General features: G+C 44.1%; 1 protein-coding gene across 18 annotated transcripts in view; it reads left to right on the top strand.

The window, feature by feature from the left end:
- The window catches only part of zfhx3b (zinc finger homeobox 3b), a 349963-nt gene that overhangs the window by 280283 nt on the left and 52558 nt on the right, over window positions 1-17122 (top strand). For all 18 annotated transcript variants that reach the window (XM_030413357.1, XM_030413363.1, XM_030413358.1 and 15 more), the window contains one exon: window positions 7113-7344. In XM_030413357.1, the coding sequence (XP_030269217.1) occupies window positions 7113-7344 (232 nt within the window). The remainder of the gene's footprint in view (window positions 1-7112; window positions 7345-17122) is intronic.

The raw sequence follows: 17122 nt of genomic DNA, 5'->3' as shown, positions 1-17122 counted from the left end.
CTGGAGTATTGAGAAATTTAAAGCAGGTGTGTTTGGTTTTTTTTCATAGACCTGCTTGTTTTTAATCTTTTTGTAGCCTTTCCATTTTAGGAAATAGAGATAGTCCTTTCTTATATGACATCACAGCCTAAAAGACTTTCCCTTCCCAATATCACCAGTTAGTATTGTGATAAGAGTTGTAGCAAAATGCTGATGCCACAAGCAATTATTAAAACTCAAGATCTGATCATCTCCGCCTGCTGCGTGCCTCCTGTTAAGAAAAATGTTCTTCCCCAGCCCTGAACAAGTAATTATTGTCGCTGCTGTCCAAAATGGAGGGTTGTGATGTTGACACAGTGCTGTGGGTAATGGAGAGAAGGGCCAGGGCAGGTCCTGATTTGCCCCATTCAGCTTCCAGATGGTACCTTGCCAGTACACATGTCATCAAGTGGCTGTAACAGTTGTTTGGGTACCCCCGTGGCTCCACCCTGCTCTCGCCTCCTGCAGGCAGACTTATTGTACTGCAATTTTGGCAAGCTCCTCCCAGCATGGCTTTCATAAAAGCACCAGGAGGTTAAGCTGTTAATTAGCTACTGAAAGAGGAGGCCAACAGCTTGCTGTTAATTTGCTTTACTGTTTTTTTCCCTTCTTATTTGTGGATTGACATCATTTCCTGCTTGTTTTGGAGTCATCGCTGCGTGTCACAAAAGCAGGGCCGAGCTCATTAAGTAGAGGGGAAATGTGTTTATTTGGCTACGATTAGAAGTGCACATTATGTATGTATAGCCATGCTTATCCAAATGTTCTTAATGAGAGAGACCCTGGACGCCAGCGTGGGGCTCCTGTGGGCATAGGCCCAGGCTCGTTATCACCACACAGGGCATTGATCTCTCTACCGCCCGCTTGCTTATCCTCCTCCTCCTCCCCTCTCAAAGACAGTGACTCGCACATGAATTATGTGGACACATTGATCAGCTGATTGAGAGCTATTGTTTCGAGCCCTGGGTCATTATTGAAGGAGGGATTACCCAACTCTTGTTTTGTGCATGCTTATGGGAGAGTGTATTACTCAGCTCCTTGTCACAGCACCTACTCCCCTTAGCTGTTCACCTTAGATTTGTAACAGCCACACAAACGTGCACACACTTACACACAATGTACAGAGCAGATACAGCAGCCTACACAATCAACGTGGCCCAAATGACTGCCTGCATTGATTGTCTTCCCTCAGCAATTATGTTCCCATTGTTTACTTTCTAGCATCTTACTCATTCAAACGGAATTCAATAATTATTGCTTTATTTAATGTTAAAGTAAGTAAGAGTGGTGGGTGTGGGGCACCAGTAGCTGTATTGTCTTTAAGTGTCTCTATGACCCCTCCCAGGCTACTTTGTTTCATAGGCCCATGTTAAGTCGTCCTCTCCAAGGACACCTACAGCGATCCATCTTTACCCCGCCACCCTCCCTTGCGACACAGAGGTCCGTTTTGTTTCTTTCTCTCCTCCCGGAGACAAATATGCAGCCTGTTTTTTATTCACCGGTAGTGATGGATCATTTCCACAGCAAGGCAGCAGAGGAAGCAACTTAGCACATTATGGGCTTGGAGACAGAGGGACAGGATGCGGCGACGGGGTGGCAGGGATTAGGAAAAGTAAAGAAGAAGAAAGGACAAGGGTGGGGATGAGGTTCAGGAAGCGGTAGGTAGGCAGTTTGGGACTGGAATACACAGTCCCCTTAAGCCGCAACCTAACTTTTGGGCATGTTGCAGCTTGCAGTGGCTAATTCAAAGCAGCCACCGCATTTGGCACCCAGTGGGGGCCTCTGTGGTTGGAGCTGTTGTTCATGCTGCTGGCAGGCAGGGAATCACAGGCTGAACTATAAGCACTCGCTGACTCCAATCACCCGGGTTTGCTTTTTTTAAATAACCTGCGTACGTTCCAGGGGAATCCCAGAGTGCAGTTTTATGAGAATCATGTCCCCTACAAATCTCTGCGCATGCAGCCGCACACTGCCGCTGGGTAGAGAGGGGTCATTACATTAAGTCGTTTTTATTCGCTAGACCTCTAACCCCGAACTTAATCCTCATCATTGAAATAACCTGTTTTTAAATGTAACTTGATCCTGATTTATAACCTCATAATTAGGCTGCTAACTTTTCAGATGTTTCCATTTAGACGCAACAGGATGGTAACATATACTCCACAGGACATGCATGTGATGGCCACAGTTGACTAACAGTGAGATGTAAACCACACGGGGGTGTTTTCCTCTCCTTTTGGCCACAGTGTGTTTTTCAGCCCAACAGACACATCACTACTGTCTCCCCTCAGAGTGAAACACAGTTACCTCATTGGTTATAGTTGCTGCCATGACATCACTATGTCTGAATAACAAAAGGTGCTGGGTGACTTTATTCTAACATGTCTCCAGCTAAAGGACTAGTTTGTAACTTCTTTTTCAGGTGATAGAGAAAACTGACTCCTGAATCTGTGATTATATTGGATAAGATCTTCTCATTCAAATACAGACTCTGCGCTGTTGCAGCGCATTGCATGGCGTCAGGTGTGAATTGCAATTATCTAACCTGTGTAAGATTCCCGTGTCCACGTGTGCGCACACATAGGAGACACACACAGACACCAACCTTTAGTGCCGAGAACCAGCGAGACAGTTATAGATACATCCAGGCAGATACTAACTGGCTCTCTCTCTCTCACACGGAGGGAATTTGGCAGCTCTCACAGAATTGATAGCTATTTAGCTCACAGATAGTCATCTGTTTTAATGCATTAATTTTGTATTAACAGCACTGCCAAATTTAATGGTGGAAATTAGGGTATGATCATAATGGTATGTGGCTGTGCGTGTGAGAGTCTGTATATGCATGTGTGCGCGTTTGTGTATGTGTGTGTGTATATTTGGGACGGTCTTTTTGTCTATACTTGTGTTTGTTGCTTGTACATGCTGTATTATACGGCTCCATTGGGAGCCATTGTTTGGAATTACCGGCTCTCTGTCTCCCTTCCAGCCTTCCAGTAATACCCACCTCTATCTTGTGCGAGTTGGGCTCTCTCAGCAACCACACTGTTTTGTGTTAAAGGTGCACTTTTACTTTGCATTTAAGTGGATGGAAATGCAGATGTATGCAGTGCTCTGGGTGGGTGGTGAAACTGATACAGGCACGTATTGCCCACTCAGAGGCCAAGGTGCACTGTAGAGCTGTGAGAGAGAGGATGGGGTGGTGCCCACACCGCCCCTGTCCCTCTTTACCTGAAAAAGCACAGAGCACTGCTTCAGCCTCCACAGAAAGAGATAAGGTGCTCCATGGAAGAGAGCGGCTTGAAAAACCGTGATTGCATTTTTAAACTATGAAAACCACACATCATAAAAAAGCTTAGACTTGGACCCCACAATGTAAAAACCAAATTAGATGTGATTTAACATTTTATGTGTAATTTAGTAAATTTTTTAAAATGTTCAAAGGTAGTAAAGTATCATTTTTGGTCATTTTACCAGCCTCAGTTAACAAATTGGAACTGGGCAATATATCGATATTGTTATCCTGATATGAGATTATAAATCCTCTTAAAGGCTGTGAAGAGATGTCATTTTCTGAATTTCCCAGACTGCTCTACTTGTTCTAATACTTACCTTTACTCACCAAGTCATTATAGCCACAATACTGATGATGACTTATCAGAAATCTCATTGTGTTAATAGTTTGTGAAAGAACCAATAGTCATCTCTTTGACATCAATATGAAGGTATTTGGTAAAAAGAAAATATCATGATATTTAATTTTGTCACCTAGCTCCAGCATTTATGAGCTTTCAGATTATTGAGATATACATTGTTTATCGCGATGTAGCCTAAAATGATTGTGATATTGTTTACTCTCCATATCCAGCCCTATAGCATTTTTTTAAACACAACTATATTACAACAATGTGAAGTGTCTTCAGACCCTTTTACCCCTTTACCTACAATCAGTACGTCTTTGTGATCTTATCTGTTAAATCTGACCACAATCACAGCACATTCACATGCACCCAGTCTCCCATGCCCTATTGAGTACATCACTGCATACTAGGCGGTCACACATTTGTACTTGCTCAGCTGAATCTCCTATATGACTGCAGTAAATTCCCAGACAGTTCAGTGGTATTGAATCCATGCCACTGACCCAGCCAGCTTCCCCTTCCATTATACTCCACAGCTCCCCTCCTGTTGGGGCCTCGACAGGGCGCTTAGAAACCCCAGAGCCCACACCGACCAGCCTCCTCCCAGCTCAACATGACTTTTTCATTAAGCCGCCAAATTCCTACACTCCAGTTGGAGGTGATTTATCAACTAGGGGCTTCATTGCAGGTTCATAGGAAACAGACATAGGCCCTGTCTTATGCATTATTATGTTTCAAAGTGTGTATGTGTGCGTGTGTGTGTGTCTGTCTGCATGTGTGTGTGTGTGTGTGTGTGTGTGTGTGTGTGTGTGTGTGTGTGTGTGTGTGTGTGTGTGTGTTTGTGAGCCAGAGAGGGCGATGGACTGAGATTGCACTGTGTCCATACTGTGTTCGGGCTCTCATACATGATCCGCTAAATGTTCGAGAGAGTTACTGCATGTGATGACCAGAGGGGCCAAGCAATGCTGTTCTCATCGCCACTGTGGTATCATTTTGCAACAGTCCTCCCTTGGAATACTGAACAAGCACGAGAACCCCCCCCCCACCTCCACCCCCACTTTGTTCACCGACTCAAAAATGCCCCAGACTGCCTTGGGTCATGGCCATTGCATAGAAGGTGAAAGTGGGGGTTTACAGGTGTAGCCATTTGACATTGTAGATGGAGCTACAAGCACTGGGGCAGGCCAGTTTTGGCCCTGTTGAAGCCATCTTCCCGGCCAGTCAGGTTTATAGTGAATTATGGCCGATTCTGGGGCAGGCGGTCTCAGGTTCACTCCTATATAAACCCTGCGCTTTTTATGGGAAACTATAAAACTCCCAGGATTTTTTTTTCTGCCTCCTGAGACCAGCTTTGAAGTTTCGGTCAGGTGCTGTCATTTTTTTTAAACTTGTCTTCTTGTAGATTTTTGCAGCCTTGAGTCATTTGCGGCAAGACCTCTCTTTTTTTTTTTTATTCAAGACATCTGCTCTGACTAAAAGCACTTTGCATGATGGATTTGGTGTTATCTATAACTGAATCTGTCTCTCAGATTTCTCTCTACCTTAGTTCTGATGCAATATTTGTGCACAGAGGAAAAGGAAGAGAGAGGAGGAGGGCTCCCACGATATCCAGCAACACCTATTCATGACATCATGGATGGCTTAGAAATGAGGCGAGAAAGGAGAGCACACAGAGACACAGAGCCTTTTACAATCACCTAATAACTCTATTACACCAAGCTGTGGGGCTCACAAAAAGGAGGGAGAAAAAAAAAACCTCCTATTCCTTTTCCTGGAAGCGGTGTCTTAATGCACATTTTAGGTGTAGAAGTGAGAAATATGAAACCAAAGAGAATGAAACACAATAGCTCAGAAAACCCCATAGCAATATTACAATATTGCTAGAAAATTAAATATTAGGAGAAAGGGACAAGAGCATTTTAGGGAGGCATAATATTGTTATGACTTTTTTTTCACCAGCCTGTCAACACCTGATTTAGATGTAATGCGGTTAAATGTCTAATGTTTCCATTGCTTTTATATTTTCTGGCCAGCCAAACAGACGGTCCAGTGCAGGGCAAGATGGTTTCTAATTTCACGAGTGCTTCAGTTTTCTGAACCTTTATCTAAGTGTAAGCCTGAGGTGTAATGTAAAAACGGGGTGGTTTATACACTTAAAATGCAGAATTGGTCATAAAACCTGATCGAAAAGAGTCTGACTTGAGCCAATTTTAATTACGATCACAAGCTTTCAGCACCGTTAATGATTTGGGTAATTCGTTTTTTCTTACTGCAGGTTAACATTCAGCCGTGCTTTTTACCTAGTTATTAGATAATGATAATAATATTTTAAACCATTTTGTTACAAAATATGAAAATATATGTCATGTCCAAACAGGAGATGTGGTCGCCAAGAAGATTAAAAGGGTAAAAAAGAGCAAAACTTTTGGTGATCGACATTGATTTACAGCCTCCGATATCCACATTGAGACTCACAGTTTGATATTAGGAGCAGCACATGACAGGCGTGACACAAGTGGCCATACCGAGTCTGGGGGCTTTTATCGTAAAAATGCAGAAACAATCAGTGTGATGCTTTAGGATAGTGGTCAATAACTGTGTTGCTCACACCAGGTCTAACCATATTGTGTTGGCCTTGCATCATTGATTGAGCCATGCAGGAGGTAATTAGACTGGAGCTCTGTGGTGTGACAAGAGGTCGTGGTGGTATGGTGTCTCTACGGGGTGTTAGGCATGTTGTGACTCCACGGAAGGCTGGGCGAGGCCTGCTGTTGAGTCTTGGAGGAAGTTGCGGGGTTGACAGGTCAATACCAGTGCTGATTTCCTTTCCTCTGAAGGTTGTCCTCCAGTTGTGGAATGTTCCAGTTCCTCTCAGAATGTGCTAAATCCCCCTCGCCGCCTCACCACCGGCTGACTTTGCCTCGCTTTCTCTATGAGAGAGCGAGGATTTAACTCGCCGTGATCAATATTTAGTATCCCATGCGTGAAACAAGCAGATGTTTGGAGTTTCCTTTTCAGAGACGGGAGGCTTCTGTTGAGTGAAGGGGATCAATGCTCCCTTCCGTCCGTGAGGCTGGAGACCCACGGCTTCTGAAGGGTGGCTGATGCGATTCCTGCCCGCCCTCAGGCCCCTGAGATTTGCGTGCCTCCCAGGCCTCTCCTGTCCTGTTAGCCCACTGATACAGACACTCACGCAGACAAAGTGCGCAGTCCAAACAGTTGTCCTGAAGTGGAAGAGGTCTGGATGTTAAACAACAGGGCTGTGATTGGGAATTGATTTGTTCATTTGCCAACTGTTTGAGCGAAAGTGAGTCGGTGGTGCCTAGCCAGCTATCTGCCATCTACAATAACCTCTTTCTCTCTCTTTCCCTCTCTCTCTCTCTGTCTGTGCTCCTTTCTTTCCCTTCCTCTCTCTCTCTCTGTCTCTCTTTCTCTCTCCATCCCCTCCCACAGCACCTGCAGCAGCACGAAAACGCCGTGGAGGGTGATGCCTGCTACTACCATTGTGTGCTGTGTAACTACTCGACCAAGGCCAAGCTCAACCTGATCCAGCATGTGCGCTCCATGAAGCACCAGCGCAGCGAGAGCCTCAGGAAGCTGCAGCGCCTGCAGAAGGGTCTGCCGGAGGAAGACGACGACCTCAGCTCCATCTTCACCATTCGCAAATGCCCTTCTTCAGATACAGGTCAGAACCTGGCCCTGTGGCCACACTTGTGTTTCTCTTTATGTACACCTGTCTTTGTCACACTCTCTTGATCTCTCTACCTATGGCACACTGTCTCTTGTGCACATAAACACACACCCATCCACTCCATTGAAATGCTCTCTGCAGCGGAGTTGTCCAACATGTGTTGAGAATTAGTCACTTTCTTTCTTTGACATTTACCTCCCTATAGAGTTAGGCTTCACATAAACGATCTGAGTGGTTTTGTGTTTTTTTATCCAAAAAAGGGTGACTGAGGTGGTGGAGCCACGATTGAAAGACATAAGTATTTAACTCAGTTGTATGACAGGAAGAACAGAACGATGTTTCAGTTGACGGAGCTGAATAGTGGAGAGGGGTTCCTTTTCAGAGATAACATTAAAAATGACATTGCTGAGAGTTATGTTGTTTAAATTGCTTCCAACATTGGGACTTTTTTCAAACATAGTTTTGATATTGATATGAGTTTAGGTCCATATCAAATCACAAACAATGTTCCTGCAAAGCCTGCTTTCAGCAGTAGAAGCAGAGATCCCTGTTAATGGGAGCTGTCCCTCTCAGCCATTAAAGACATATTGAGACAGAGCATTAAGGCCAGAGGAGGAGGAGCCGAACAACAGCAGCAGCTGCAACAACAAGAACACCAAAAGACAGACACGACTACAACAACAGTAGCATGACTGAAACAAAGTGCCTCAACTGCTCATTTATTATGGGCTGATTAGGAAGAGTGAGCTGTGGTCAATTAACACTCTTTCTTAGCAGAGATTTGGTTTTCCAATCACTTTAACTCCTGTGCCCTGACAAAGAGGCTCTATTGTGTGTCCCTCCAAGAGGGAACCATTACTTCCCTCGCACACATACTCGCTGTCTGTGTTATGCGGGGAGAAAAAAAAAGGCCAGCCTGTGAAGACGCTTTGTTCCAAGGAGGCAGGGATAATGAAGCCAGCGGCCGGGAAATTGCGCAAAAGGCAGTCACAGATCTGAAGCAAATCATTAGAGAACATATTTAGCTGAGCAATTAGGGACAATTAAGCTTTCTGCTCGCTGCACTCCAAATATGTTAATGACTACAGTACAGTGGACAAGCGAACATGCAAAGGCAGGAGGAAGGGCCATTTAGGTTAAAAGGGTTGGGGGTTGGGAATTTACATTTTTTGTGTGCAGGCGGGACTTGTGGTGTTTGTACCCTTTTTTTTGGCAGATGTTTTGTTCATCATTTTTTTTCTCTCTCTTTTAATGTTTGATGTGCTGGAAGTCCATGTTTGTGCCAGGGTGATGGATCCGAGTCTTAGGTTAGGTAATGGGCCCCTGCAGTGGGGTTGTGTGTGGGCAGTGTCATGGCACACAGTAACAGCGGTTACTCTCCTGCAGAGCTTCATCAAATTACAATAACCCTCACTTATTAGAACAGACTACTAGTGTAGAAAAATGAAATGGGAATGAATTTTAAGTTGTTGGGCTGTGTACTTTATGTTTTTATAGTCTGACTGTGTGTTTTGATGATGGTTTTATTGTTTCCCTTGTAATTTAGGGACTGCTTTGCAGATATTTTTTCTACTGTTTTACTACTTCTAGGCCTTCATGATGAAAATTCACTCTGCTTTTTCACAATGAGCTGCAGACAGAACCATACAAACAAGATCAGTGATAATGACCCATTGTTATTTAGATCTTAGTCATCGTTTTTAATCAAACACTACCTCCATTTGTGTCCCTTTTTAAGTGAGTAAAAAAAAAGAAAGGACATCTTGATCAAATTACCTCAATAATGATCACACCTCTTTGTCTGTAATCATTAACTCTAAAGCTGCTGACTCCACGGCTCTCATCTACCATTTCACACCCCAAATGCCTCGTCCTGACATCGTCAGCTGGGCCGCTCCACCTCGCAGCCCCACCCCTCCGCTTGGGCTGAACCATTCCCTCCCAGTGTAATATTTAATTTCCTCTCCGCTAGCTCTTCTGTGGCACACAGCTCTTTTTTGTGGTCGAGGCATAGTTGCTAAAGTGGTGGAACGTTCCCTGGCTTGTTAAAACAAAGTTGCCCCTGGATTTCTGGGTCACCTAGACAGTAATTCCCCCGCCTGCTGCTGTTCTGTGATCCTGCGAGTGGTTCTCTGCTGGCGTTTGGTGCTCGGCTCGAAGCCTGCCTGGGATTTTTCCCAAACATATGAAGCCTGCCGTTTTTCCTTGAAAAACTTTAAACTACCATGAAACACATGACAACATTTTATGCGATAAAGTCATGATCTTCACGTGTAGTGAACTGATGCATTTTCTGTGACAGCAATTAAACTATGTAAGGCTAGTTTGTGCGTTGTCTGGTGTGTTTTATATTTAACAACTCTGCATGTTAATGATCCCTGTGAGCATGCAAGCAAACACAGGCACTAGGGAGTCGGTGCCACATGTCTCCTCTGGGCTGGATGTCCGAGGAGAGCTAGGGCAGCAGAATTGAGCTTTCCTTCCAATTAGACTAACACTGGGATAAAAGGCTTGCATTGTTTTAATTTTTGCTCATACTAGAAATGTGCTGCTTAGGCATGTTGGTCTGGGACCCGCCTCCATTTGTCTTCTTTAACCCTTTATCTGTGGGGAGACAAAGGGGGCCTCAGAGGGACCTCAGCACCACACAGCTGCCCTTTGTGCAGAGATCACCGAATAAAGCTCAGCGCTGACTTGAACCGATGCAACCATTTGCTTGCCTTTAGTTTTAAGGATAACAGCTCATTACCAGGTGGCAGGTAGAGGCAAAAAAATAAAGAGACGTGCATGTGACAGAGGAGGCGAAAGGGAAGTGTTACAACCCCTGTAAAGCTCCGTTGTGTTGAAACTCCTGTAAAGAAACAGTTTGACGGCATGAGGACAGAATATATTTTGGGTTTAGTGGTTACAGAGCCGAGGCAGTGTGTCTTATGACATCAAGTGTAGGGGTTAATGGTGACCGCTGACAACGTAAAGCATCTGCAATCTGGCCAATATGTGGAGAATAAGAGATGGAATAGCGGGGAATGAATATAAAGAAGTGGGGGAAAAGAGTTTGGGGAGCTTGCATGTGAGAGCATGTGTGACACTTGAGCGTATGATGACCCTATTTCGTGCGGATGATGTTCACCAGGGCATATAACTCAATGACACATTGAGGTTTCTCATTTCTTAACATTTAATCGACTAAAGTTATTTTTTGAGCGCAGAACAGAATGAGATCATGCCTTTAAAAGGGCAGAGTTAAATTGCACTGAAGGGTGGATGCCCTTCCGCAAGAAATGTTTGCTTTGTTGTAATCGAGAGAGGAAGGGAGAGATGCAGGAGAGAACATTTTCTGAGGGTAAAATATTTTCCAGCGGTGGTGTGAGAGTGTGTGTGTGTGTGTGTGCGCGCGTGTGTGTTTTTATGTATGTGTATGGAGGAGTCAGAGATGGAGAACAAACGTGGCTGACAGTGTGGATTAGCTCCTGCTGTAAATCTGCCTCAGTCACAGATGGCAGGCCCTTGATCGCTGGGCTGTGACGGCTTGGCTCTCATTGCAGGAGGAAATCCCTGTCTGTGAGTCTCGGAGGCTGGGAAGGAGAAGGCTGGGCCCGCCTGGGCAGCCACAAGTCATTGTCTCCTGTCTGTGCAGACACAGAGGCCTGGGTATTCAAGGGCAAAGACTGGCTTAGGGAGGGGTTATCTTACTTGGACTCTGCAGTTGTTTCATCCACCACGCCATGAGAGCCTGTAAGTGGAATTTAAGCCTCCAGTTAAGATCAGCGTTACTTTTAATGACCAGTTTGAGAAACTGGGCAGGGGAGCTGTGTGCATTATTAAATGGAAATGAGACGAAAGGATGCATACAAATGACTGCATAATACTGGTATCCAATATGAGATCCATTGCTTGTTTCACTAAAAGGGGTGCACTTTCAGGGTCAAACACCTAATAGGGAGGCCTGTCCTGACAACAGAGGCATTTCTCCCCCCCTCCCTCTTTGCCTCATGCATAATTCTTGAGACGCTCCGAATTGGATGGAAAATGGGCTGTGATGTGGAAAAATGCACTAATGAAGCAAATATAGAAGGGTCACTCATATTGCAGCTAACATTGAGATTCAGTGATGGCAGACGGGATGTGTCGACATCCATCTGCCAGTCTTACTACACCAAGATGTCTAATTCATCATATCTTACCATGCCTTCATCTTTTCATCTCCCTTTTCTTTTCAACCACATTAACAGAGGTTTTACTCTCTTCGGCCATCATACTTGAGCTATCTGCATGTCCAGTGGCTAAGCTAAAGCTTTTAGAGCCAGGTAGAATCAGAGGTGAGCCAGGCCACGCTCTGATGGCATGCAAGGGCCATTGTCTGAGCTTTTGCTCCCCACGGGCAAGAGCGAAACAGACGGTAGCCATTTCTGGAATGTCCTCCTTTATTCATGCTTGTTAAAATGCAAAGTAAACCTTTCCAGAAACAGGATATTGTAGCCCCTAACCACCAGACCCTTTCTACATGCCACATTATGGCCAATCCCAAAGTAAGTTGTATAGACAGACACTGCTGCAATGCGCTTTTAATAAAGGCTGTTATTGCCCTGGTGATGTAGAGTGGATATGAGGATGAGGGCTCTGCAAGCCTGGATGAGTAGGGCCCCAGAGGGCCCGCAGCTCAGTCAGGCCTCCGTCAGTCGCCTGCCTTCTAATCCCTGTCCGAAGGGCATCGAGGCAGCATAGGAAATTGTTTGCTGTCCGCAGAACGTGCCAGGAAATTCATAAATACATTACTTTTCATTTTGAAAATATTACAAAAGACTAGACGTTTATTAAAAAGCCAAAATGATGGCTTTATAGATTTTCCAGTGGTGCATCAGCATTCATATGACCCCACTGCTCCAACTAACACAGGCAAGTCTTTTCTCTCCCTGTTCCCCCTGGTTTATGGAGTAGCTCGGTATGAATTCCTCTGCTGGCTCATCCTGTAATAGCAAATTGACCAGAAAGCCACCACTCTATTCTTGGATAGGTTGTGAATAAAAATGTCTTGTGTCCAGGTTTTTACTACCTCTCCTCACTGAACCCTTGTTCTATAAATACTGGCTAGCTTTGCCCCCGGGCTGCAAGGTGGGTAAAGTCTGGGTCCTGGTGTGCCAGCCTGTCCAATAGATCTGGCTTAGAGGCGAAACAGAGGCAGCATAAATGTCAAAGACGAGTGTTTATATACAGGAAGAAGGAGACAATAAGAAAAGTGATAAATTAAAAATGAGGGAAAGTTGAGTCGAGCTAAAAAAGACAAGTAATGGTCTCAAAATTGGGACATGAGCTTTTTAAGTGCAGTACTCAGGGTGTTTTGCTCATGCTGAGTGTGTGCTCGGTATGTGTTGCATGTGGTTTCACTGTCAGTTGTGTCATGTGGGTGTAAGTATGTGGCAGATTTATTTTGCAAACTCGCACACTCGTAAGCGAGCACGCACATAGGTGTCCGCACTGAGGATCAGACCATGTGTGGGTGCGAGAGGCTCTCCCTGTCATCAAGCCCATTTTCAGAGGAGACTGGCAGCACATTATAATATTGGTTTCCTTCTCTCTTGTCATTACCAGACACTCTCCTTGAAAGCTGATCCAAAAGATAGACAGTCCATCAGGAGACAGTCATCTCATTTGTACTTACTAAACGTGTTAATGAGTTCTATTTTCAGGCCTCAAGGCTTTGCTGCTGGATATTGGAGCAGAGGTGGTGATCAGCGTTGAGGCGCTGGATCAGGAAGAGCTTGGGGGGGGAGGTGGGGGTGTAATGCAGTAGCCCTGCTGCCCCTCATGTCACTCACACGGAGTGACCACAGCCTCCACGGGGCTGTCAGTCCATGCTGAGGGCGGGAAGTCTGTGGTTAAAGACTGACAGAGACAGCAGAGGAGAGAATAGATTAGGTGACAAAGACATTAATGGTTGTGATGGGTTTAATTATAGCAGCAGTCATGTCAGTGCCATACAGGTACATGAGATGAAGGAGAAACAAGACAATTCAAGATGGAGGGGTTTGAGATAGTTTCTACTCTGGTTTATATGAGATGTGCCTGACAGAGCATAGCACTGCTACTTTGGTGCTGACTCGGAGAATATGATGCAGGGTTGCGTCAACACTGGACACTGTTAAATCTGACCAAGTGATCTTACTTTCAAAAAAGGCAAGGTAACGGATTGCCTCAAAATGACCAAGTGAAATAGACTAATGACTTTAATCTGTTCACACTTTTTAGCTCATACAACTTCAATGTAATGTTCTACTCGGTTTCCTGGCAAACTCCACTGACTCTGTCATAACTTTTCTGATGATATATTGTCACAGAAATAATCGCAATAAACAACATTATAAGCCATTATAGTTCATTTTAAGACCATTTTATGGCACTTGTATAATGATAATATGATAGCATAACAATCAAGTGTACCCTTTCAAGAAGCAATGAACTTTTAACTCTTGATAATATGCAGAAATTTGAATCAAAATATCCTAACTAACAAAAACAACAAAATCAAAAACCACAAATGTGAAGAAACAGCACTTATGAGCTGCTCCCCGAAGGCAGGGACAAGCTTGCTAGTTATTCTGGCACCATGGGAGCGAAAATGTTGGTGACTTGTTTCTTACTTAAACAAAAATCCATTGTATAAATGACAGACAATATCAAGGTCAATAAGATATGTACTCATAGAAACGTACGATAAGAAATTAACAATAACATATGTATAAGTCGATAACGTTATTAACGTGACAGCCCTACACGTCCGTCTTCGTTATCACACTCACTCAGGTTGATTGTCTTTGTCAAAGAATGCAACTACAATACATACAGAATGTTGGAAGGATGAATTATGTTTGCACCACAGTGAAGATGCATTTTTCCTTTGTCTGGCTTTTCCTTCCTGGTAATATGTAGTAGCTGTAATGTTTTTTTGTTTTTTTTTCACAAGTTGTCTGTACGCTCCGTACTTGAATTTCCCCCTAAGGCGCAGATTATCATCTTACATCCAGCCTGGTCTCTTCTATGATATTGATTGTAGTGCAAGTGTATGCCAGGTAGTCTTGGAACTAGAACCAATAAATTGTTAAACACTTAGATTGCTTCATTTGTTACTGTGTTTTGGTATCGGGAGAACAGTGCTGCTCGCCGTCAGAATTAGGCAGCTCAATTTGTCCATAGGCAGCATCAGAGAAGAAGCGAGGGGTAAAGTTTGGGAACTATCGAGTCGAGGCTAGGAAAGTTTTATTTAGCCGTTTTTAATAAGGCTGTTTGTGCCCCCCAGAGAGAGCTGGTGGATCAAAGGGCATGATCTGTGCTATGGATGAGTTCACCCCGGGTCCTGCAGAGACGATCGGCCTCGCTGACAGCAAAACAAAACCAGAGAGTGAAGGATGCCCTATCCAGCAGCATGTTGCCCTCACACTCTGAAGGCTCCATTAGAATAAAGGCAGATGAAACAAAGACTGGCTGAAAGCACAGATGTTTTGATTCATTATCCACTCTCTGATAGATAGGCATGAGTAGTGAACAGAGGGTTCGTAAGTGTAGGTGTGTGTGTGTGTGTGTGTGTGTGTGTGTGTGTGTGTGTGTGTGTGTGTGTGTGTGTGTGTGCAAATGTTGCTTAACGTGCAAATTCCTGCTATGTTGGTTTGATTTGATGAAAACATCCTTGCTGACGACTTACTTGATACACACGGAACACACACACACACACACACACACACACACACACACACACACAAACACACACGCATGTTTTGAGTACATTAGCAAAAAGAGTCCCCTCCAGTGCCTCGACCACATCAACTAAAAGCAGCCAGGCAGATGGCAGCAATGAGAGAAGTGCAGAAATAATTCAATAGTGAACCTTTCTAACCTTTACCTGTGGGCGTGAGCAGCAGTCATTGATTCACGCAGTGCTTGACAGTACACTACACACCACCTGAGGATGGTGAGAGGAGGGTGGATGAAGAGAAATGGATGAGTTTGGTGAAAAACACCAAAGGATAGTATGAGTGGGAGGGAGGCTCTGCTGTGTGTTGGTGATGGTGTGTGACAGCATAGGGGAACTTTTCCACAGAGGGATATTGGGAATTGTTCTGGATTTGTTTAACTTCCACAAATATCGTCCCCCTTGCCCCCTGTGCAGCTGGATATCAGTGAGAGACATAAATTCTCACACCCAAGTGTGATGCCACTAGTGTGGGCTGCAGAATGGGGGCTATTGATTACAAGTCACCTTCAGGTCTTGGGCCTGTTGTACCTGCCTAGTCCCAGAGAATAGAGTGCTGCAGAAATGAGTGCTAAAACCCAGAAATCAGTTGGCATTTTTGCACTTCCAGTTCTCTTCTATCAAAGTTAGTGGGTTTTTGGTTATATCCAGCTTTTTTTGCTTTGTTCTGTGACCTAAAATCCATCAGTAAATACGCCACTTGTGGATTTTAAGCTTTTACATGTTGTTCAAAAGAAGGTTGCTAACAAGTGGCTAAACGGGACTCTAGACGAGGAAACACACAATATTTTGTGTTCGTACCACCACACTTACTAACTATCTGAGTCAAACTTGTAGATTCCATTTATAGTAAAGTGTGTTTGCTATAGTGTACTAGGAAGTTGAGCGTCAGTGATATATAAGTCATATGGCCGTAGTATAGTTTGTTTATAGCCTAATGTTAGCACTTCTGGTGATTGCATTTAAGTTTCCAAAACCGTAAAAGTCTTGTTCTTTTGTGAGGCTTATCTTGCGGACCAAAACATGCTGGTATCATAAACATTGGTTTTTGCTTCTGCGATTATCCAAAAGCCGATGGAAAACTCTCAAAAATCTGCAATTATTTAATTATCCCATAAGCCTGACGCGCAGTATGACAACAGTTTTCTCAGAAATGTTGTTGAAGAACACCGTGGTTGATGAGCAGAGCAAATACTGTACGGCGTCTCTTATTGTTTGATGGCCGCTGACTGTCCAGCAGTGAGTCTGTAAAGACAAATATTTGTTGAAGAAAGGAAGTCTGCATTATGTGGGAGTTAGTGGTTAACCAGATGTGATCGCCTGCCCAGTGACAATCTGATGCGAAAAACTATTTAATTTGTGAAAATCTTGGATATCCCTACTGTTTTGACAGATTTATGGCGTCACACCTGGTCCAAGTGATGGGCCCTCTCTCTCACAGTCTGTCTTTGTCTGGTTGGAAATGCCGCTGCTGTTTTTATAAGTTGGCTGTGGATGTGTTCTTCCCACTGTCCATTTGGAGCAAAGGAGCTTGGATGAGCAAAGTGATGGATGTTTTTAAGTAAGGGAAAATGAACGAGGAGCCAGGCATTCACACTGTAAATGCACACCGAGGACAAAAAGTTCCACCGAGGCCATGAGGAGGGGAAAAAAGTGTTTTTTTTATTGCAACAATATGATTCCGACCAATTACCAAAACAATATTCTGTTAGTTATCGGATGCTTGGACCCATAATCAATCCGTTTCAAATACCAACAGGATATTTTTTCATGTGCTAGCATTATTGTTTAATTACTTACTCCCTTGCAGAACTGCGTGCGTTTGGCACGACATGCGTCCTCTGACACAGACAGTAAAGGAATAAGTGCACATGTGCTTGACAGACTTCACAGTGCTTATTTTTACTAACACTGGAAACAAAGTGAAGTAAAGGAAAAAGAGCCCTTTGCTTGTTGTAAGGGCAAAACAATTTTCTTTTTGTTTATACAATAAGCAATGGACAACTTTTGTAAGAAGAAGCACATGTC

Source organism: Sparus aurata, chromosome 4 (genome assembly GCF_900880675.1).
Source record: "Sparus aurata chromosome 4, fSpaAur1.1, whole genome shotgun sequence".
NCBI classification, from domain to species: domain Eukaryota; kingdom Metazoa; phylum Chordata; class Actinopteri; order Spariformes; family Sparidae; genus Sparus; species Sparus aurata.
Note: the sequence above shows the minus strand (reverse complement) of the source record. Positions and strands in the feature narration are given on the sequence as shown.